Below are 25,443 nucleotides of genomic sequence, written 5' to 3' on the forward strand. Positions count from 1 at the left end.
AAAACAACTTGTCTCATATAATCAAATTTCCAATATTCATATTAATAGTCAAAGAAAGTAGCACAGACAAGAGTAAAAATAATTGTCTGGTATTGTCAGACATTTCATGATTTTCAGAGTTAACCTTCCAACTATGCTTGTCTTAGGATAGTATTATTATTTTTTTTTATTTTTTATGCATATACAAACTGGCAGCAAATAGAAATGGACTGGGTTACAAATCTACAAAGAACATAAAATATGCATAAAGTGAAGACAGGCAGTGGGATAGCTTCCCTGACAGGACACTGAGGTCAGCAAAGTATCTGTAAGAACATTCTCTGGATTTCATCTGTTTGGACATTGGCAAAAGCCCCAAACAAGCAATCATAAGGAATAGGGTTTGAAGCACAGGTCTTTGAGAGTGATATCCTAGAAGCAGAGCAACCTCTGTGAAGAAATAGTAATAACAGCATCCCTGACTGTGTGCCAAGAACACTTAAACACAGTGGTCTGATGTGACCCCACAATTCTATTTTAGAGACAAGAGGGTGGAAAATAAGAGAGTAAAGTAAACCTCTGATCATCATGTAGCAATCTGGAGAGTCAAGAGTTGAAGACAGGATATCTAATTCCAAACTTTAGGGTCTTTTCAAAGCAGTAAAATCAAGATCTGTCTACATCAATTATCTCCAGTAAAATCTTCTGCAATGACAGAAATATGCTATATATGCACTGTTGAATATGGTACCATTAACCACATATGGCTGTTAAGCCCATGAAATTTGATTGGTGTGGCTGATAAATTGAATTTGTATCTTATTTACTTGCCAACTAATTTAAATTTAAATTAAATAGGTACACTGGGGTAAGGGCTACCATATTAGACAGTGCTGGCAACATACCACCTACAGGTAGACTAATGAAAGTAGGTTGAATTTCTCTGTTCCGTAAATAAACCTAAGTATGAGAGAATAAAACTTCTGTACAGTCTTTAAAAGTCATGATAACAATTTTAGTTTTTGTCACATTTAAAAGAAATTAAAATACCACCAATCAGCATTTACCCAAAGAAAATAAAAACAGTAATTTGAAAAGATATATGCATCCTTATGTGTATTACAGCATTATTTACAATAGTCAAGACATGGAAGGAACCCAAGTGTCCATCCATAGATGAATGGATAAAGGAGCAGCGGCTTTTACATACAATGGGATATTACGCAGTCATAAAAAAGGGTTTGGGATCTTGTCATTTGTGACAACATGAACAGACCTGAAGGATATTATGCTAAGTGTAATAAGTCAATCAGAAATACCATATGATTTCACTCATATGTGCAATATAAGAAATCAAACAAGCAAACAAAAAAGCAGAAGCAGACTTATAAATAAAACAAACATATGGTTGCCAGAAGAAAAAGGGCTGATGAGAAGGTGGCAAAACAGATGAAGAGGAGTGAGAGCTCCAGGCTTCCAGTTCTGGAATGAATTTGTCACAGGAGTAAAAGGTACAGTGTAGGGAATATAGTCAATGGTATTTTAACAGCATTGTATGGTGACAGACGGTAGCTACGCTTACGGGTAAACATAGATAGCATAACCTGTAAACTTGTTGAATCACCTTGTTATATACCCAAAACTAATAAAATGATGTATGTCAACTATGCTTAAACAGAAAAAAAAGTACAAATCATGGGGATGAGGTAGAGGGAGGGGAATTGCAGAAACATGGTTAAAAGATACAAACTTCTAGTTATAAGATAAATAAGTAAGTACTAGAGACTTAAAATACAACATGATGACTCTAGTTAACACTACTGTAAGGTGTAACTATATATGCTAGTTGTTAAGAGAGTTGATCCTAAGAGTTCTCATCATAAGGAAAAAAATTTCTGTTTTTGTTTTTGCTCTTTATTGGATCTGTATAAGATTATGGATAGTACGTAAACTTATTGTGCAATCATTTCACAATATATGTAAATCAAACCACTAAGCTGTACACCTTAAACTTACAGTTACATATGTCAATTATATCTTACTAAAACAAAAACAAAAACAAACAAAAAGAAATCCAATAATACTCCATAATTTTTAGTGTACTCTTTCAGAATGATGACATCTTAGGTAAATAAAACCTACATTGAATTTGATCTTTCCTTTGTCTGCAAACTAAAATGCTGGAAAGTAATCTGTTTAATGAAAAATGGTAATAGCTGACATTCATTGAACATTCATATTGTACCTAGTACATTATGTTTTTGAGTCCCACAGCACCCAGTAAGATGCATGCATCTATTATTTCTATTTTACATTTGCCAGAACAGAGACGAAGTCAAGTGGTATAGTCATAATTCAAAAGGCAATCTGAATTGAGATTTTATGCTAATTCTGTGGGGCTAGAGAGAAAAACAAATCAGAGGAATTTGTCTCTTGTCTCTTAATAAATGACCTTTTGTTTTGGAGTCTGGTTTTCAAGACTCTTAAGAGTATGTACAGTGATTATTTCATAAACCTTTGGAATGAAATTAGAAATCCTAGTCATAGCTGAAAGCTCTAAATGTCAATGTTCCACTTAGGCCATTCCTTGGGCCATCTATAATAAATAATATACATATGAAATATATATTCATAAATAAATATATTCATATAATTAATGAATAATAAATATATTCATATAATAAATATATTTGAATATAGAATTTATTAATATATTGCTATATATTAAATATCAACATATATTTAATATACATGTTAAATATAAAATATATTTTATGTTTGCATGTATAAAAATAAACATACACACACACATCCCAAATCTTTACCATCATTTTGTTATAGGGAAATGGATTATGGATACTTTTTTTGCTTATGTATTTCCTAAAGTATACAACTAGAATCCCCTTTATAAATATAAACCCAGAAGATATTAAGAGCTTTTTAAAAAAATATTTTATTTATTTATTTGAGAGACAGAATGAGTGAGAGAGAGAGACAACATACGAGCAAGAACAGAGGGAGAGGGAGAAGCGCACTCCCCTGATGAACACGGAGCCCAATTTGGGACTCGATCCCAGAACCCTGTGATCATGACCTGGTCCGAAGGTAGATGCTTAACCAAGTGAGCCACCCAGGTGCCCTGATATTAAGAATTTTTAATATTAGTTGTGTAAAAGTTTTAAGATAAAGCATTGAACACAGCAGATAAAAAAAAATCCCATTTTTATAAGGGCTTTCATTCTAATGGATCAAAGCCAGTGTTCAGTACCATTGCATTTTTTCTAGCTATTACTAGGTATTTTAGAGCATATCACAAGTTAAATTAAATTATGACTGATTTGGGGGCACCTGGGTGGCTCGATCAGTTAAGTATCCGACTCTTGATTTAGGGTCAGATAATGATCTCAGGGCTGTGAGATCGAGTCCTGCATCGAACTCTGCACTGGGCAGAAAAAGATATGATTAATTTTGGAACCTGAAAAGTACTAAATATCATATTTGCCTTTATTGAAATAAAAAAAACTATAAATAATATTCATGAACACTACAGTGCAATAGTCTTAAGGTAATGCTATCATTTAATATGCAATCATTAACATGTAACTGAAAATACAAAAAATCCCTTTATACTAGATGAATAAACCTAATGGTAAAGATGGTAAATTTGAAGACCAACATTTTACTTAGAATATTCAGATAGAAGAATAAAGAAACCAGTATAATCAAGTCCAATATATTCAAACCCATTTAACAATTAAAGGGAGGTTTTGGGGGAACTTTTCCTTCACTAAGTTTATCATGAATAGGGCCTTGAAATGTAGATTTTTCTTTGGTTTTGGTGAACAGTTTTCAGAGTTTCAGGATAAAAGATTTATTGAAGTAAAATAATTTGTGTGTTACTACTACTAATAAAAATAATTGGAAGAGTGAATTTGGTACTATAAAAGCATACAAAATGTAATAGTTGATGTAAATAAATGCTAATTGGCCAATATATAGGAATTATCTTTATTTCTAGAACATTTTTATGTAGGTATGTAAGTATATCAACATTAACAAATGTACAAACGTATTTTAGATGCCTACTATGTGACAAGAAGTTCCTTATATCAAAGTCACACAAGCCTTGAACTCTGTCCAGTTTGTGTTTGGAAGACCTTGTCTACTCTTTGTTGCATTGTGGAAACTTTAGAAGTTTATTAGACACAAAACACCTATAAAGCTACCTATGGTAAAAATATGCATTCACATACACACACACACACATGCAAACACATATTTTTAATAACTTCAAGACACTCCTGATAAGAATAATAATTTTGGGGCAGCCCGGGTGGCTCAGCGGTTTAGCGCTGCCTTCAACCCAGGGCGTGATCCTGGAGACCCGGGATTGAGTCCCATGTTGGGCTCCCTGCATGGAGCCTGCTTCTCCCTCTGCCTGTGTCTCTGCCTCTCTCTCTCTCTCTGTCTCTCATGAATAAATAAATAAAATCTTTAAGAAAAAAAGAGTAACTCTTCTCAGCACAATAAATGAAGTGTGTCTTTTGGCAAGAACATCCAATAAGGGCATTTGGCAAAACATTTTCCCAAAGGTTCAAATACCTCATTTTTGTTGTACAATTTTCTATTCTTAATTTGATTAACTTCCTCATAGACAAAAAGAAATCCTCCTTTTCTGCCTAAAAATATTGCCTATGGTATGACCCTCTGGTTGTAGCAAAAACATAAAAAGAATTATATTCACTAAAGATATTGTGGCTTAATAGCATACATCAATTAACCATTGCCATATTGGATGGACAAGAGAGAGATCAAAGACAAAGGCATTAACTCTTTCAAAAGTGGCTGTTATTATTCTCAATTCTAAATATCTTCTTGACTCTTTTGCACCTTCAGCCTCATGCCCTTTCATGATAGCTTCCACACCACTAACTTAAAACCATGTAACAGCTCTCCAATTTCCAATTTCACCACTTGGCCTTGGCTCCCTCCTTGGCCTTTTCTCTAGCCACTCTCTTCCTGTCACTTCATCTACCCCAGTTCAAGGATTCAAGGCATAGACCCAGATCTCTCGGTACTTACCAAATCTACTTCCCTCTAACTCTTAAGACCATAGGACTCTGATTCTGCCATTACCACTCCCCCAACCCTTCCTTCAAAAATGCTGATACTTCCAAGGTCATAACTACCATCTGAGACCATCAAAAATGATATCTGGGGCACCTGGGTGGCTAAGTTGGTTAAGTGTCTGCCTTTGGCTCAGATCATGATCACAGGGTCCTGGGATGGTGCATGCTTTGGGCTTTCTGCTCAGCAGGGATTCTGCTTCTCCCTCTCCCCTTCCCCACCACTTGTACACTCTCTCTCTCTCTCTGTCTCAAGTAAATAATAATAAAATCTTTAGAAAAAAAATGCTCTCCTTGTGATCCTTATCCCAGTTTCAGTCATTTGTGAGAAATTTGGGGTTCCTAGTCATTCTCAGTTTCAACCTGTACTTTCTATCTAACCAATGTTTGCTAATAGCACTCCTTATCTTACCTTCTGACATGCTATGTACATTTCTACTTATTTACTAAAATGTAATTGACTATAGGGGAAGGGAAGTAGTTCCATTTTCCTCACTGAAATTTGAATTGTGTGTGTGTGTGACACATTGTAAGTGATCAATAAATATTTGTGACTAACATAAAATATTACTCAGCCATTAAAAAGAATGAAATCTTGCCAACTGAAACAACATAGATGGATCTGGAGAGTATAATGCTAAGTAAAATAAGTCAGTCAGAGAAAGACAACATGATTTTACTCATATGCAATTTAAGAAATAAAACAAGCAAAGGGGAAAAAAGAGAGAGACAAACCAAGAGACAGATTCTTAACTATAGTGAACAAACTGATGGTTACCAGAGTGGAGGTGGGTGGGTGAGGGGGTGAAATAGGTGAAGGAGATTAAGGAGTGCACTCATTGTCATGAGCACCGAGTAATACCCATGTACTGCCAAATCACTATATTGTACACCTGAAACTAATATAACACTGTATGTAAACTATACTAGATTTAAAATTGATTTAAAAATAAATAACCAGCCTTGCACATCCTGCACTGGAGGAGACACACGCAGCTAACCTTATCTCCTTCACACAACTCTTACAGCCGGTGGTCTCGGGGCACAATGGCAACTCTTAAGGAAAAACTGATTGCACCATTTGCAGAAGAGGCAACGATCCCAAACAACACGATCACTGTAGTGGGTGTTGGACAAGTTGGTATGGCATGTGCCATCAGCATTCTGGGAAAGTCTCTGGCTGATGAACTTGCCCTTGTGGATGTTTTAGAAGATAAATTCAAAGGAGAAATGATGGATCTACAGCATGGGAGCTTATTTCTACAGACACCTAAAATTGTGGCAGATAAAGATTACTCTGTGACTGCCATTTCTAAGATTGTGGTGGTGACTGCAGGAGTCCACCAGCAGGAGGGAGAGAGCCGCCTCAGTCTGGTGCAAAGGAATGTTAATGTCTCAAATTCATTATTCCTCAGATAGTCAAGTACAGTCCTGATTGTATCATAATTGTGGTTTTCAACCCAGTGGATATTCTTACAAATGTTACCTGGAAACTAAGTGGACTACCCAAGCACCGTGTGATTGGAAGTGGGTGTAATCTGGACTCTGCTAGATTTCGCTATTTTATGGCTGAAAAACTTGGAATTCATCCCAGCAGCTGCCATGGATGGATTTTGGGAGAACATGGCGACTCAAGTGTGGCTGTGTGGAGTAGAGTGAATGTGGCAGGTGTTTCTATTCAGGAACTGAATCCAGAAATGGGAACAGACAACGGCAGTGAAAATTGGAAGGAAGTGCATAAGATGGTGGTTGAAAGTGCCTATGAGGTCATCAAGCTAAAAGGATATACCAACTGGGTTATTGGATTAAATGTGGCTAATCTTATTGAATCAATGTTGAAAAATCTCTCCAGGATTCATCCAGTGTCAACAATGGTGAAGGGCATGTATGGTATTGAGAACGAAGTCTTCCTGAGTCTTCCCTGTATCCTGAATGCTCAGGGCTTAACCAGTGTGATCAATCAGAAGCTAAAGGATGATGAGGTTGCCCAGCTCAAGAAAAGTGCAGGTACCTTGTGGGACATCCAGAAAGACCTAAAAGATCTGTGACTTCTGGCTTCTAGGCTATAGAAACTTAAAACCATGATGTGATTAACTGTGAGCCTTTAATTTCTCATCCATATACATGGATCACAGTTTGCTTTTATCTTCCTAAATATGTGGATCTGGGCTCACAGAATCAAAGCCCATGCTTGGTTTAATGCTTGCAACATGAGCCTTGAACAAATAAAATTAACTATTGTACTATGCTTCTAAAAATAAATAAATATTTATGAATGAAATAATACTGAATGTCTTACAGTTCACACACTATCCTTTCATTGGGCTTTTTTAATTTGAGTAGAAATGTACATGTTTTCTTTTTTTGAAACTCCCTTCCATCCTCTCCTACATGTACCTGTCCCTACCTCTACTTAAACTAGATAATTTTAATTTATGGTTAAAATCTCACTCAGATGATCTTGATAAATAGATGATAACTTTTATTTTAGTGTAATATAATTCATAACCTACTTGTCTGTTGTCTGCCTGGCTCTAAAGGATACTCAGCTTTCTGGTGGAATTTCTGGCACATAAGGTGTTAAAAAAAAAAAAAAAAAGAATGGTGGAGGGGTACCTGGGGTTAAATGTCTAACTCTTGATTTGGCTCAGGTCATGATCTTAGGGTTGTAAGACTGAGTCCTGCATCTCTCTCTTTCTCTCTCCCTATGCTCTTTCCCCAGGTCTCTCTCTCCCTCTCTTTAAATAAAAAAAATAAAAATAAAAAAAAAAAGATGGTGGAATGCACGAAAGAAAGAAAGAAAGAAAGAAAGAAAGAAAGAAAGAAAGAATTAAATGTTACAACTGGCCAACTCTCTACATGATATGATATAAAAGGTGCTAGGAAAATATCCTTTTTCTGGGATCCCTGGGTGGCGCAGCGGTTTGGCGCCTGCCTTTGGCCCAGGGCGCAATCCTGGAGTCCCGGGATTGAATCCCACGTCGGCTCCAGTGCATGGAGCCTGCTTTTCCCTCTGCCTATGTCTCTGCCTCTCTCTCTCTCTGTGTGTGACTATCATAAATAAATAGAAAAAAAAAAAATTAAAAAAAATAAAAAAATAAAGAAAATATCCTTTTTCTGTTTCTGTCCTATAAAACTAACAATAACAACAACAACAAGAAAACTTACCCTAACCTATAGCTAATAACAGGCATTTACTATTATAACGTCAGCATTTTAAATATTGTGGAGTCAAACAGAAATACATAGTATGTTTCTGAACCAGTTAACAAATCAATTACATTCTCTATATTATCAGAGAATGTAGAAGTTACTAATAACTACTGTTAACTGCTATCCTGTACAATAAGAATAATAATTTAGCTGAAGGTAGTTAATTCCTAGAATTGCTATGAAGAGTTGGTCTAGGTGAGAGTTGGGAAGGAGCATGGATGCACCAGCTATTCTACAAGAGGCAGAAAGTGTGACTTTGACAACAGTGCCTTGGTTCTTTCCCAGTTGCACAGTCAAGGTATCTCATGCCAGCATGTGCTATGCAATTAGAGCAACACATTAGCCAAGACTTGAAGGAGTTGGCTTTTGCTGTGAGATAAGGAACCACAGAAGACTTAAATCACAGCAGACAATTTGTTATGTAAAGGATCTGGGCCACATGGGGCAAGAGGCAGAGAGAATTGAGCCTGGAGGCAGATCTGCAGGCTACATGGCAATGTGCTTACTGCTATGAAACTCAGATTTTTTTAAAAGATTTTATTTATTCATTCTTGAGAGACACACAGAGAGGCAGAGACATAGGCAGAGAAGCAGGCTCCCTACAGGGAGCCTGATGTGGGACTCAATCCCAGGACCCCGGGCTCACAACCCAAGCCAAAGGCAGATGCTCAATCACTGAGCTACTCAGGTGTCCCAACATAGTGTTATATTAGTTTCAGGCACATTTGTGGGGGGCAGGGAGGTGAGTTTGGGTGTGGGAAGGCCAGTGACTAGAACTTCCTGTACTTAATCTCTCCTGCACCCTCTCCCTTCACCAAAACAACTCCGCCTTAATCTGCTTTACATATTTTTTTAAAGACTTTATTTACTTATTCATGATAGACACAGAGAGAGGCAGAGAGAGAGAGAGGCAGAGACAGAAAGCTCCTGCAAGAGCCCCATATGGGACTCGATCCTGGGACTCTGGGATCATGCCCTGAGCCGAAGGCAGACACTCAACTGCTGAGCCACCCCGGCGTCCCCTCATTTGCTTTAAGTACTAAGGATTTAAGTTTACATGAAAAATAAAAATTTAAAGAACTTGCCACAAGGTGATAGTGAAGGCCTGAAACTTAGAAACCGAAGAATAATCGAATCAGGTTTCAACATTAGAAAGTACAGCATTGAGATAGGAAGTCAGGGCCCAGCCAGGAGCCATGCTAAGGGGCAGTCTATAACACAAACAATGATAGATCAAACTGACAGTAGCAGAATGTTTGAGAAGTTATAATGAACAATGGAGAGCATTTTGTGACTAACTAAACATGAGGCATGAGGCATGAGGCAGTGCCGAGTGGGAGAGTCCAAGATTTTACAATTGGAAAAATGATAGATACTTGAGTTCTCTTCACCAAGAGACAATATAGAAATAGAAGGGGGTGTGGGTAGATTATAATTATTTGACTTTCAAACACATTTCATTCAATTCCTTATGGGACATCCTGATGAAGAGTTCTATCTGGAATAGAGTTAATATATATTCTCTGTGAGCTGAAGAAACAGTTCTGGGTTGTATGGGGAATAATTGAGGCATTTTATGTTAGACAGTGCTTGGGTTTTTTTTGTTTTGTTTTGTTTTTGTTTTTGTTTTGTGTTTTTGTTTTTGTAGGATGTGAAAAAAATTCACCTGTTGAGGATGAGGGGAAAGATTTGAATAAAGAAGTTTGAGGGGGATCCTGGGGTGGCTCAGCGGTTTGGCGCCTGCCTTTGGCCCAGGGTGCGATCCTGGAGTCCCTGGATTGAGTCCGTCAGGCTCCTGGCATAGAGCCTGCTTCTCCCTCTGCCTGTGTCTCTGCCTCTCTCTCTCTCTCTCTCTCTCTCTCTCATGAATAAATAAAATCTTAAAAAAAAAGAAGTTCGAAAAATTTAACCTAATTGATCTAGGAGACAGTATTAAGAATAAATATGGTAAATAAATATGAAAATTTTATGGTAGATTTTTTAAAAAACTGAAGAGCTCTTAAGGCCATGTTAATATTGTATGTTAAAAACATGTAGAGGCAACAATCTGCATATTTATGAAATTTCTCTTTGGTTATATTCAGTGTTCTAGTTGTAGGAACTGAAATGTGAAATCATAATATTGATTCGTGGTCAAGGGTATATGAGCCACTTGCAAAAAAAGAAGGTCCCAAATGATTGAACCATTCTGTAAAGAAAGTAGTTCAAGTGATAGATTCTGGGGATGAAAGTAAAATCAGAAGTTAGTCGCTGAGCTGGCAAACATATGAGGCATTAGGGACCTGACATTTACAAGGAAGCAAAAGAGGTTATGAGAGAGCTGGAAAGATAGAGCATTAGGGATATCTTCAAAAATTAAAAGTCCAACTTGGAACAGTAGAAAGAATCATCTTACATATTAAGGAGGCGATAAGAGGCACTTTCACTGCAACAAAATATTCCAAAAAAAAAAAAAAAAATTCACTACACAAAATACCAGATGGATCAGTAGCTACTACAAGTTCCAACAAAAGCCAACTATAAACATACACACACTCAACATTTATGCCTCTTTATAGCTATTTAAATTTTTTATTCTATAAAAACTAAATGTTTTGCATTTATTTTATCTCCAATAATTGAATATTGTTCATTAACAAGAATAACATTTTTCCCAATTCAGTTTTGCTTTTTACTGAGAAACCATTATTCAGTTGATATACAGAGTCAAGAACAGCTATCATATCCATATTGATACTGTAGTAATGAAATACGGTGAACTTTTGGGGGGGTGGTAAACAAAACATTATATAGCTCCTTTCTCTTCAAAATTTATTTGTGATTTTTCAGCCACAAATATGTATTGTGTAGATAATCTAGATTATACAGAAGGATCCTGAAAATAAAAAAATGCATTTATATTTTTTATTAACAAAAGTAAGTTTGAAAGAATATGCAGTTGAAAACAGTCCTACAAAGGACACCACGCACTTATGTTTTAAAATGTGGATCAAGGTTTGAAAGAAATTCCAGTTTAAATTATTTTTTGCTGCATGAGAGCTACACAGCCCATCTTGCAATTCCTTTCAAGTAGATCTGTGCAGAATATGTGGCTGTCCCAAACGAAGTACAAGCTGTTACCCTTTAATTTTTTTTTTCCATTTTGGAACCTGATTTGATTTCTACTCCTTGTAAATTTGGCATCTTATATGTAATACTTACTACATGCTATTTGAAGACAAGAGAGTTTGAGATTTTAATTTCTTACGAATCTAATTAATTAGAATCTCTCTTCCCTCTAAGTCTGACATAATTACTCAGACAGGAAACCTATAAAAAAAATGTCTCCCCTTCTTTCTCCATACACAAGAATAATACTGCTTCATATAAAATGAAAGAAGAGACAATTTTGCTATTTTATTCAGTCTATGTGCAATCCATTTATAGCATGAAATGGAGAACAGGGAAGTTTTAATTTCTAGATCAAAGTAAGGAATTGTCCCATTTTTAAATGTTCAGCCCAGGACACCAGTAAGCTCTGATAGCACACTGTAAGAACAGACTAAACAAGACTCACTTGGGGAAAATCAAGTGGGGTGAATCCTTTCAATTCATGATATAGGGGAATTATTTAAGGAACTAAAAACATTTTAAGGGTAAAGACTATGATAAACATATTGTTATATATTTTGAAAGGATCCAAATATATCATGTGGAAGGTATACACTTGTTTTAAAAAAAGCTTGCACCAACATGTGATTGCTCTAGGAAAGATCATCACTTCATTAACAGAAGGAGAAACAGCACAACATAAAGCATATGTCTATGGACTCTTCATCAGATTGCCTAAACCTTGTTTATGGTTCACCTATTTCTTAATTAGAGGTTTTATTTTTAATTAATTAACTAAAGTATATTTAATTAATGTTTTAATTTTCTTAATTAATTTTTAATTTTTAGATTAAATTATAATTATATATAATTAATTTATTAATTTAAAAATTAAAAATTAATTAATTAGTACTGGTTTTTAAACATCTTCTATCACTTTATTCACATTTTGGTATTCTATTTCATAATGCTAAAGCTGGAAGTCTCTAGGCCAGTGTCTCCCCTGAGATCCCAGGTCCCTTTGCAGATAATTTCTAGATCAAATGATTATTAATGATAATTCTGAGATATAATTTGCTTTTTTAACTCTTATTCTCTCATGAGTGTAGAGTTTTTAAGAGGCTGCATAATATATGATACAGCAACAGGAACACAGAGGCAGTTAGGAAGCCAGAGGTTAAAGAGATTGGCAACGATATCAAGCAATGCCACTCTTCTCATGAATTGTTTTTAGTTTTGAAGTTATTTTTCAGAAAAAAATGTTATTTTTCTTAACATGTAATGGATTGATTGTTGTTTATTTCTACAATATCTCTTCTTTAGTATGGATATAATAGGTATAACCCAAGCTCTTTGGGCCCTAAATAATTTTAAGAGCCCAAAAAAGTCTTGTGATCAGAAAGAGTTTGAGAAATGCTGCCTTAGACCACATTTCTCCATTATGAGCTGGATTCCTATTAACAGGGGCACTAGAGACATGACAAGGAAGGAAGGGGTAGGGGCTGGTTCCTGCTAGTCTGTCTTTACTTCCTATTAGATCTCTCCAGCACTTGTTTCCCAGAGCAACAGGCTCTAGTCTCTAGCTCATTTCTACACTGAGAAAGGCACAGTCTGGCCCAAGCCATTCCTAAAATGTATGACTGCCAGGCAGCAGGCCCCTCTTGAGCTCTGGTACTACCTACCAAACCCAGAAGGAAGTATCCCCTCCACAGAAATTCCAGGGTGAGAGATCTGCCAGGCAACACCTTCCCCACAGAACCCTACCTCCTAGTTCAAAGAAATCCTTCTTCCAAGTTTTGATTACTCCAACCTAGGAGTGGCACATGAGTCCTGCAGTTCTACCTCTACATCATCTTGGTATTTCTCTTTGATTTTCAACCCTCCAACACTGTTTAACCAATCGCCTATTTTATATTCTCTAAGGTAATACAGTGGGATTTTTGTTTTCCTGACTGGATAAAGCTAGACACAATTAACAATGGATTCATTAGACATGTCTGAAAAGCTACCCATAATGACAGAACCAATCATCTCCATGGTGATATCATTATTTAAAAAGTGTCTAAAAGAAAAATCAAAACTGTTCTATGAAAATATGTTAGAAATTTACACAGGTGATATAAATATTATGTTTCTACACATAACTGCTTTGTGACTACATTTTCATATATAAAGTTATCTATATTTAACTAGTCATTTAGAAGAGCACTTTTCCATATTTGATGGAAGTATCTCTTAAAATTGTTACCTAAACGTAGACTTCTAAGACTTTGAATGACAAGTGATGGATAATGATAAAGTATATTTTCTGTAATGTTTAGCTATTACTATATTGGAGACACTTTAAATATTTTGCACAATCTTAGTATGAAAGTATAAATCCTGAAAGAAAGATATTTCTTAAACAAATCATCTCTTCTCTTATAGAGAACTTGATACTGATTTTCCCTTGGAGGTTTGCATATTTAAAGTAAATAATTAGACTTACCTCCTGAAAGGAGAGCAGGTTTACTTTTTACCATTGGACTAGAATGAGGAAATTTGTTGCTAAATGACATGAAAAGGTGTGCTGTGAAATCATCGGGAAGTTCTGCTTCCAAGAATGTCTTCATAAATAGCTTGAAACCTTCAAAATCTATTGTCTGAAAAAAATTAAACATATATTTTAAGAGTCAGCCAATGTTAAGATTATGTGCTACGTTCAAAATCAGCAGTAGTAGAAATGACCTCAAGCATTTCTATATCCAAGTCTATAAAAGGATGATAACTATTTGAGAAATACATGGAGCAGTCCTTGGCTAATCGTGGTGGTTAGGTATGTATACATCTTACCTGTAGTGGGACAACAGGAAAGGAGAAGCTTTCCAATCAGACATTTCTATTTCCACAGTATATGTATCACCGTAAAAAAATATAATCTTTGAAACTCGGTTTCCTTCCCTGTGAATTGGGAGTAATATTCCCAATCCTGCAGAGTTGTTGTTATAACCAAATTAGGCAACTAACGTGAACATGCTAATGCAGAGTCATGAATACAGCATTAATACTCTGAAATAAAGAATTTCTCTCATCTCCTGTCTTTGTTTCTCATAGTTAGTCTTGTTTTTGACCCCTGGAAGAAGGAGTTAATGTAAAAATCTCACCCTGACACCAATATCAATTGATGTGAAATTCCAAAGTGAAATTCTAAAACTTCCCATGCAAACTTTCAAAGAAATCTTTTTCAAGATCCTTGTCGACTCATAGTCACTGCAGGACCATAAAAAATAAACAATCAGACATTTGTTTGGAAAGAACCCTTGCTACATTGAGAGACTCCATCTCTGGAGTTTGTTTCCTCTGTTTCCAACAGGGAAAGGGTGATGGAAATCACCGTCTATTCTCCATTTAAGTAGAGAATTTCACCAGAGCCACCTGGAGAGCTTGCTTTCTCTGAGCAGAGGAGGACAGTGGACCAGAATCTGACTCTTGCCTGGAAAATTGAAGACAAGGGTGCAGGTACTTTGAGACAAAGGCAAGTAAATGGTACTGTACTGGGCTTGCCCATCACCCTCATGACTATAGGGACAATGATGCATAAATGTTTCCTGAGAAATCAATGTAGATCACATGGAAGAGGCCAGTGTGGTTGTATTAGGTCCTATCCAGGCGGCCATTTGAAAGAACAAGGATATCTATAGAGAAGAAGCTGGGATAAAGCCACACCTGTCCAGATCAAGAAAGTCCAAGGTTGATGGGTCTCATAGGAAGCCCTTGAAGGGCTTTTTTTTTTTTCTTACTCAATTCAATGTAACTGAGATAAAACTAAAAATAGGGCAAAAATGAAATTTGGTAGACTTCTGGTAAATGAGAATAAAATCAATTCCTTAAACTGCTATTTTGAATAGAAAAGTATTTGTTCCATGTAATTATATTGGGATAAGGTGGTACAGAATGACCAATTTAATTTTAATATTGTTTTGAATAAATCCTAAAATGGAATAGGGCATATAAAGATATTACTAGAGAAAGTAAATTTTTATAGATTAGATTATGTGCCAATTAAGAATATGTACCATGTATGCTTCTGTACCTAATAGAATCTCAAGCCAATTAAAAACCAAAGCAAATAAATAAATAAATAAATAAATAAATAAATAAATAAATAATAAAAAAAGAAAAAGAAAATAAAACTTCACTTTGTTTATTTCTGATTGCAAAACTCTACCTACACCTTATTCTGACATTTTTAGGTAGTTTAACCTTGCTTTGGTTATTCATGAAAGGCACTTCAGACATTTACATTGGTGGCAGTAAAAAGAGTCCACTTTCTTATATATATAAGAAATCACCACCACCATAAAATATTATAAATTCTACTAGTGGAGTGAACCACATAATTAAAAACCATGAATAACATAAAAATATATGAATAGCCTCAGGTAGCAGAAGTACTTATGAAAAGCAATTTGCCACCATGAATGAAACTGAGGTTTCAAAATATGCAGATAAGGCCAACAGCCAGACCACTGTATCCAAAGGCACTTTCTTGAGCAGAGACACCTACTCTTACTAATAGGGTTCCTTAGTCCTGGCCTGTGGCAAGAGAAGTAATCTGCACTCAGTTGGATGAGTAACCAACTTCGACAGAAAATCCTAAAATGTGTGAAGCCTCATGGGAAACTAGAAGTTAATTTTATTAAAAACTATAGGAACTTTGTGTAACAAACATAGTCATAGGCATTGAGATTAGAGGTGGTTATTTATATTCACTCTTGCTTCTGAGCCCTAAGCCTTCTGTAGTCGGTATTGTGTTTGCCAACATAACAAATGACAGGAACATGGCTTTGAAGTTAGAGTACCTGGATCTACTTTCAGATCCAACACTTTCTAGCTATATCCAGGTGGACAATTTATTAATCTCTCTGTGCCTTAATTTCTCCATCTACAGGTAAGAATAACAATACCTACCTCTGGGTCTGTTAGAAATTTCAAACAATTTTTGAGGAATAAGCCTCAAACCACATTACCTTAAAATGTTTTTATATGCATTTAACAAGTCATTACATGGTTCATCCTTTTTGGTTATTATTATTTTTTTTTAGAAAGCTGGTAGCAAAATATGAACAAAGGACTAGAATTGTTGACAGTTTTTCTCTGGATCTTCTGTTGGAACATGATTATCTTTTAAAACAGAACAATTTCAAGGCAAGAGTTTAACATGATAACAAAGGAAAACAATAACAACCAACCAGCAAATGAAAAAAAAACAGAGACTTGAGGAAAAAAAAATATTTTGTGTCATGTTCTATATCTTCACTTGCCATCTGAGTGATTTGGGGCAAGGAATTTATCTCTTCTTTTACAGAAAAAATCTGCCACATCCCAAGTGTGTGCTCTTTATAGAGCCTTACATAACCTAAATAGAACCTCTTTGAAATCAGTGCCTGTAATTTAATGAAGAAACCAGAAAAATAAACAACCAAAAAGGAAAAAAAAATGTATGGCATCCCTGTTAATAAGGACCGCATTACTTCTTGACCGTTCTTTTTCAGTGGTCAGGAAAACTTTCTGAAATTAAATGCTGCAGCTTTGCCTTGTTCACTAAGCAAAAGGCAGCTTAGTTATATTCTCTGACAGCTCTAAGCCTTAATTTTTTTCATATAAAGTGCTATATAAGATCAACCATTCAGGGTTGTCATCTAAATGTAATAATAAATCAATATAAAGCACTTAACATGCCCTTGGGCTCACAGCATGTAAAATAAATGAAATAATAAAATAATAAAAGGAAGTGCTGGTTTGAGGTTTAATGGATTTTTTATTATCTTAATTTGCCCTCCTCTTTATTAGTCCAGAAAACCAGAAAACTCACTGCATCTTCCTGAATCAAGCCTGCAGTTTTTGTGTTTTAGACATTTTGCAATTATTGTTCTATACCAGGCAACACTGACAAAACACTGCTTTTAGAATGTGAGCATTTATACAGATATCTTATTTAAAAAAAAATCTATTAACAAAATAAGAATGACGCTTTCTATGCAATGATGTTACCCTATTTATTAAGTTTTACCAATGATGTAAATAAACTTCCCTTTCAAACTTCTTCACAGTTTGGGTCAGAACAAAATTTGCCTCCCTTACATTTCAGTCATTAAACATAGCTTACAAAGTTGTAAAACTCAAACTTCTTTGAAGCCTAAATTTAGCCATTTCTGTGTTTCCAATTCACAGAGGAATTATTCTTTAATATCTTCTGGTTAACTCATCTCCTGATTTTCTTCTTGGTAAAAGATTTTCAAATTTCTTTTAAAATTCTATGTTGTCCAAAATATCAGACATTTCAATGAGTGGATACTATCTTCCATCTATACATTTTCCTTATTTCATGATTCAGTAGAACATTGCCAAATTTAAGTATCTTGCTTTCTACTGCTGTCCTGTAGCAACATTAAAATTGGTTTTTGAAGATTGTGACCTTTAAACAGAATGAGATCACTTATATGCACATCAACGGAAACACTAATGAACAAAGTTGGGTTGGACTTAAGTGAATGAGTGTTCAAAAATCAAACTGGCTCAGAGACACACACACCACACAATGTTTAAAATTTTGAGAACTGTTTTTTTTCATTTTTTTTTTCTTAAGGAGCAGCCACAGACTATTTAGGGAGATAACATAGAGAATCTGCAAAGAATTCAGACTGAGGGAGCTGTTCAGATGTTGCTGCCAAACTGGCATGAATTCAAAACACATTTCTATATGCCTTTCATTATTATATCTGACCATCTGGATCCTTTGTTTTTAAATCCCTGTTAATACTAAAGAAATAACACTAGTATTCATCCAAGTAGACTGAAAGTGAATGAAAATAAATGTCATCACTCTATCATTAATTTATTCTGGTGGTTTCAGGATGGAGATTTTCTCATATTCAGCAAATGTTCATGGTATATCCATTTTGTACTAGTCTCTGTCCTAGCTGTTGGGGTAGAGATGCTATTGGAACATGCAAAAATCCTTCCACCAGAGGCTTATTTTCTAACAAGGGGAATAAGAAAATAGAAAAATAAATAGGCCTAAATGTACAAGGTTTGACAGTATTAAGTGTTGTAGGGGGGAAAAAAGATAGGAAATGTTTATACATTTTGGGGGAGGGTACTTGTTTTAAATCTGATGATCAGTAAAAGAAAATCTGTTCTTTGAATAAAGATTTAAAGGGGATGAAGGAGAAAGCTTTGCACATATTTGGAGAAAGAACACCTCAGATAGACAAAACAGATAGTGCAAATGTCCTTTCTGAGGCATAAAAATGCTCCTGTTTTAGAGGCATTTCTATAAAAATCAGTGAGGAGGAGTAGGAGAACAGAGCAGGAGTGAAGGCAGACAAGGGTAGTAGGAAATACACTTCTGAATATTTGTTACAGAAGGTTAGGGGAGAAATATATCAACTGTGAGAGATATCACCTAGCACTCGAAACAGCCAAATCATTAACTTTTCAATTTAGGACACAATATTGCAGATGGTCCATTCTCAAATTCTACATGTTGTCATAGATACAAGACAGTATTTTTTTGGCAATATCGAGATTGGATCCCTAGTGCAGTTACAAGAAACCTGTAAGACGCTATTCAAATTGATGTGTTTAACTACCCTAAGATGTAGCTAATTAAACTCATCAGTATCTATGTAAATTTCTTGTCAGACTGTTTTTACATGGTTCCATTCTAACTGCGGTCACATAATGAAAAGAAAGTTACTATATATTTCAACAATATTGAATACAGAGTCAATATAGGTCACTGATACAGAATTATAGAAGGCACTTTATTATTCAGTTTGGTGGTATGCTTTCAAAACTGTGCTCTGGTTGTAGGTTTGATAAGATGAGGAAAATGACAGAATTTATGTTGAGAGTAATGGGGAAGAGAAGCACAAATACTGGTTAACATGTGACTTCCATTCCTTGCTAACTCAGTGCCCTGGCATTTATGCAGTTGTGGGAGGTAGAACAGATACAACACAATAACTCTGATACCAGGACAGCATTCTGGACTGTGGCCAGGCTTGGCAGAGGAAACAAATCACATCTGATGTCCTCCACTCATACCTCGTGGTAGAAAGAAATCAATTTAGAGTTGGAAAGACATCCGAGTTATATTTTCTCACTTTAAAGTTGAGAAAAGTGAGTCTCAGAAAATAAAGGTGACAGGATTGGTTGGTGGTGTATCTCAGATATTCCCACTTTTACTTTTCATAGATATTCTAGAACTTTTGTATGAAACCATGTTAGTCATTGAAGTATGACCAATGGCCACTGCCTTTAAATGTCAATGGAACACCTCTACATCAGGCATAGAGATAATTACTTTATATACACTTTGAATTCAACACTTTAAACAAGCCACTAAGGCCAATATTCTTTTCATTTGAAAGCTTTACAAACTGAGGCTGGTAACTTGTCCAAGATCTGATAATATGTGGCAGATGTGGGATTTGAACTCAGTTCAGTTGGACTGCTAAGATCACGTTTTCTCTGTTATACTTTCCAGATGCTTTCTTTAATGGAAAAGGTTGAATTTGGTTCTGGAAGGACAATTATAGCTTACAATAAAAGGTGTTTATATCATTGCTAATAATTATATCAGTGTCAATATCCTTGTTAAAGACACTTAAAATATTACATTAGGCAGCAGCACTACCAAATGTAGGTTATGGATTCCCAGGTTTCTTATTAAGGGAATGAAGCAACTTGTCTAAATGTAAAGGGTATACACATTAGCAGAATCTACAGTACAGAGCACCAAGTGCAAAGATAAGGGAGGCCCAGGGAATTATGAAATGTAACTCAACCTTGGGTCAAGGATCAGCTACTAACAGGAAATGTAAAGAGAAAATCCTACACTGATAGACCAAGAACAGTATAGAGCAACAAATAGGCATGTGCTTCTTCCCCACCGCCCCCCACCACCACCCCTTTGGCTAACCGCAGCTTTCCTTGTTCTTTCTATTCTGCAACTGAAATTGCTTGCCTACTAAACATTTCCATATGGAACAAAGACTGAGCAAGGAAAAGGAAGAAACTCATTCTGCTGACCAGGAAAAAGGCAGGGCTAATTGACACCAGTTTTCAGACAGCCTCTAGTAGGGATGAGGTGATGCAGAAAGGTGTGTCTATGGACCAAGGTGTTCAATAAATGTCTTATAATAGCTAAATCCTGCTGCACAGAAGCAGCCATTTACTCTGAAGGGCCGCTTCCTAAAACAAAAAAGCCCATGTAGTCTGTCCTTAGGGGAACTGGTAGGTTTCCATAGAAGTCCGGGATAAGATCAGGGAAGTGTCATCCTCTGAAAGAGATTTGTAAAAGTCATCACAGTCAATGAGTTGCCATCAGTCCTGCCTCATCATTGGAGACTGTAATATGTATGTATGACCTGTGTCTAAGTCAGTCAAGATCATTCTGGGGTAACCAACTGCACTGTAACATGCTGGGGATGAGATCACAGTGCTTGCTGGCATTGAAACCACAAGGAAATTTGTGAACAAAGTGCTGCTAGTACATATCCATTACTGTCCAAGGGAGACAATATCATGATTTTAAGTATCTCATGCATTTTGGTAAGATATATTCCTAATATGATAGAAAAATTCATTTAGAGATCCCCCAAATGTGTTGGCATTCTATGCACCCAGCTGAACAATAGTCCCAAAACTTGCTTTATAAAATTGGCTTTACTGGGAGATAGTGACTGAAGCAACAGATGGGTTACTCTTTTTCCCAGAAAGGTAAAGATTAGTGGCTTTTCAGTTCTATTTCCCTCACAAATTCTAATATCAGTGTAGATACATACCTCCCCCCACGCAAAAGAAATCCCCATCGATCGCATTTAAATGCAATTATAGATCTCCCATTGTAAATTAATAAATCAAGAGTTTCATTAAATGAATTATTTTGTTATTTTGTTGAAGTCTGATCATGTTTCGGTGAAATTAAAAAATTAGATTCAAGAGTTTACAAAACTAAAGCCTACCCTCTAGATCCTCTTCAATTCCATTATGGTATTAGCCCTCATTTGAGGCTGATTTGAACAAATATCAGTCAGTTACAACTTTATAAGTATTACAGATAGCCTTGCATAGTATACAAATCTTAATGGTACAGAAATACAGGTCATGACAGGGATGAGAAATTCATAGATTACATCAGAATAAAGAAAGAAGACAGATTTTAATAGAAAAGAAAATGTCTTACTTGGTTAAGAATGTCTTGTTTCTGTGCATGCAAGGAAAGAAAGAATACAAGTGTTAATGTAAGATAATTTATACTCATTATCTCATATTGCTGATAACTAAAAGGTCGATTTTACAGATTGATTTTAAAACATACCCTAGATCCATGAGTCTCAGAATGTGGTCCTGAACAGCATTATTATCATCAACTGGGAAACTAATAAAAATATATACTTTTTTGAATCTCGTCCTAGAAACACAGAAACTAAGGAGAGGGCAGGGGGGTAGGCAGCAATCTGTGTTTTAAGGAGACCCCCAGGTGATTCTGATAGAAGTTAAAATTTGAGAATCATTTAGATCAATCGTGGAGGGTAATCAGCAAACAGCTCTAAACTGATAGGAGATAAATATAATGAATGACACATATAAGATGATTAAAATCTTCCAGAGAAGATTATGAAAACACAACAGTATATATAAATATATATTAGGTTACAAATGTTTATTTCCCACTCCTAATGCTTCTTTTAGAATAACATGCCAGCCCATTACCATACCTTTAAAGATAAATATTTCCCAAACATATACCACTTCTTAATTTCTTCCCACATCTTTAGATATCAATGGAACAATTTAGAGTTGAATTTGAAATTCAGGGGTGAAAACATATAAATAGCTATAGCAATATAGCAATATATTAATATCATTAATTAATAAATAATATTATTATATTAATATATATTTACTTATACTATAATATACTATATTTTACATATATAAAATGCAATGCCAAACTGGTTCTTTCTCATGTTATCAAATTTCATTAATTTCATGAATTATTTATATTTGAGATATCCTGACTATATTTTACTATAAACCATCTCACTGAGATCAGATGGGTACTACAAACTAGCTATAATCATACTCTTAACATTGTATCATTCATATAAGATTAGCTGGAGACAAGCAAGAATCTCTTACCTTTTTGGGCACGACTTAGTAGTAATTACATGCACTAGAATATGCCACACTCATTACATAAGAAATGCCATTCAATTCATGTGAAATACATATCTCTTCCCCTTACTCTCATCTCCCACCACCTTGCCTTTCAATCTAAGACCCAGTCAATGAAGTGAAGAGGAGAAGGCATCATTCTTAAACTGGGATTCCAGACAATTAGGTTTTAATTATGACTCTTGTTATAAAACTAACTGGTTTATCTTGGGAAAGTAATTTTACTTTTCCTACAATGACTTTCTTCATTTAAAACTTTATAAACCCATCTGTTTGGCAACCTCAAGACCTTTTAAAAGTTCTTATCCTTAAGGAATCTTTAAAGATATTGTTTAGGTTCATATTTTTTTTTTTGATTCTGGGTTTTTTTTTCAAGAAAGATTATTAAATCATCTTTAAAAGATACAAATTAAAAATAAAAATGATTTATCCATATAATGCACTTAATATTTCTTCTCCATTAAAATAGACTTAAGCAGTCACATAGTCATTGTATTAAGTTTTTATACAGAAGCTTTTAGAACTCAGTAATTCAAGTAAGTGATAAGAAACACAATGCATCTACTTATTTTTAAGATTTTATTTATTTATTCATGAAAGACATACACAGAGAGAAGCAGATACATAGGCAGAGTGAGAAGCAGGCTCCATGCAAGAAGCCGGAGGTGGGACTCGATCCCCGATTCCGGGATCAGGCCCTGAGCCAAAGGCAGACGCTCAACCGCTGAGCCACCCAGGCGTCCCAGCATCTACTGTTTCTTTTTTTTTTTTTTTTTAATTTTATAAGCATCTACTGTTTCTAAGAGGAGAAGCAAATAAGAGATGTTTAGCCTGTTCTTTCTTTGCAAGAACATTTTATATGGATGATAATGTTTATTTTAGAAAACAAAGGATTATTTATTCTAAAAGTAGTATAGATTAAACATTTTCCTAAGTTTTCTTGTATAATAGAACATTAATTAAGTAGTCATCTCTGCCAACAACTTGAGGATTACCTGACCAGCCAATAGAGAGTGAGAATTTCTCAAATGAACGAATGGACAGTATGAATTCTGTCAGTGACAAAGTAACCTTTTATAAACTAGATGAAGTCATGTACTGAAGAGGACCTCAACGCATTAAAGATTTCTTTCTCAACATTGAATATTCTTAATTACTTCCTATTGGCTTTTGTAAAATACATACTAGTATTTAAGAGTCTTGTAAGCTTTAGTTTTGTTTTGTTTTTCCTGAAGCAAAAGGACCTATCAGTGTTTGAGAGTGATTTGACTCTTAAATTAGAATTACTTTGGGGTTATAATGAGATCTAACTTTTTTTGTTTTTCAACTGTTCATTATTTTAATAATGCATTTCAAGAGGAGATCTGTGCATTTATGGAGTTATTACATTATTGAAAAGACTGACATCATATGTGTGTCTTAGAACGAGTTATTACATTATTGAAAAGATGACATCATATGTGTGTCTTAGAACGAATCTAGTAATTACCTCAGTAAATCCAGTATACAGTGACTGATAATCCTCATGAAATATATAATATCAGTAAGACTAAGTCTTGAGTCTTTTAAATAAGAAATCATCAAAGGAAGCAAAAAGGCTACTTTGCAAACAAGATCACACTCCAATTTACAGCCAGTAGCTATCTTTAGGGAGAAAAAAATAAAACTGGTCTTAGCTCTGTGTATAGATTATATAACATGCACATTTCCAAATTCATTGGGTTATGAATGTATATATTAATGACATTTTAGGGTCTTACAACAATTCCATAAAGTTGTGATGTTTAGCTTTCCTGGTCTACTTCCTTGGTCTTTGAGATTTTCAGTTCTACAAATTTATCTGGCAAAATTTTCTTCTCTCACACTATGGTATCTAGGAAAATAAAATATGAGGGAAATCTGGCCAGGCCAGATAATTGCTTTTGTTCCTGATATAAGAAAATGGGAATGGCTTTAAATTGCTTTGTTTCCCCCATCATTTGTAGGTTTTAAATATCTACTTGAAAAAGGAAATAAATCTTAGGTTAAAGACTTTTACAAGGTATAGTAATATATCAGAATAAAGATAGAATGAGAAAATACGGCAGGAAAAATAGATATTAGAAATACTGGAAGGAAATCATAAAACAATATGAATGTTTTAAGGTTAGAATTGGAGATTTACTTTTGACTAAAATATAAATTCTATAAGTATCCAAGAAATATAATATTGAAGGGTAGCCAGGAACTATGCTCTTATAAACAATCAAAACCATAATGACAATGTTAATTAAAAAAAAGTCACTTTTTAATCAGCAAACAAACTATCTAGCTGGAAAAGTTATTTTGCAAAGGACAATTTGTTTTAACTTCCATACAGCGCAATTGGTGAAACTGCCAAAGGACTCACAGCTAAGATGCTCACTTAAAATGTAACATCTCTCAGCTAACATTAAATGGAAGGTGATTTAACAAATAATTAGGATAGACACTCATTCAAGCAAGGTGTTCAAAAGCCATCAACAGGACAAGAAGGTTTTTATAAGGAAGGAATTTCAGGGACTTGTTGGCTTACTGGTACTAGGTTAAAACAAGATGGCGGAAGAAGTCCCTCACTTTTTAATCAAAGCTGTTTTTTTTTTTTTAAATTATAGGCCAGTTATATCCATAGCAGAATCCTTCTTTAGTCAAAGGAATAATTCTCTGAAAGGAGTAACCCTCCTGCCCACCACCAGTGTTCATTTGGGGTTAAAATTGTTAGGTCACTGAGTGAGCAGCAGGCACACTTGGTCTTCTCTTCCATCAGTCTTGTTTCCTGATTATACCT

General features: G+C 35.1%; 1 protein-coding gene and 1 pseudogene across 6 annotated transcripts in view; one reads left to right on the forward strand and one right to left on the reverse strand.

The window, feature by feature from the left end:
* Positions 1-25,443, reverse strand: part of DGKB (diacylglycerol kinase beta) — a 638,855-nt gene that overhangs the window by 535,196 nt on the left and 78,216 nt on the right. For 3 of the 6 annotated variants that reach the window (XM_055314476.1, XM_055314475.1, XM_055314474.1), the window contains exons 3-4: positions 21,643-21,663; positions 13,897-14,050 (exon numbers count right to left, since the gene is read on the reverse strand). In XM_055314476.1, coding sequence (XP_055170451.1) covers positions 13,897-14,050; positions 21,643-21,663 — 175 coding nt within the window. The remainder of the gene's footprint in view (positions 1-13,896; positions 14,051-21,642; positions 21,664-25,443) is intronic. The other 3 variants (XM_055314473.1, XM_055314471.1, XM_055314470.1) reach the window with 1 other exon arrangement.
* Positions 6,153-7,153, forward strand: LOC129502711 (L-lactate dehydrogenase B chain-like; annotated as a pseudogene).

Source organism: Nyctereutes procyonoides, unplaced genomic scaffold, assembly GCF_905146905.1.
Source record: "Nyctereutes procyonoides isolate TBG_1078 unplaced genomic scaffold, NYPRO_anot_genome, whole genome shotgun sequence".
NCBI classification, from domain to species: domain Eukaryota; kingdom Metazoa; phylum Chordata; class Mammalia; order Carnivora; family Canidae; genus Nyctereutes; species Nyctereutes procyonoides.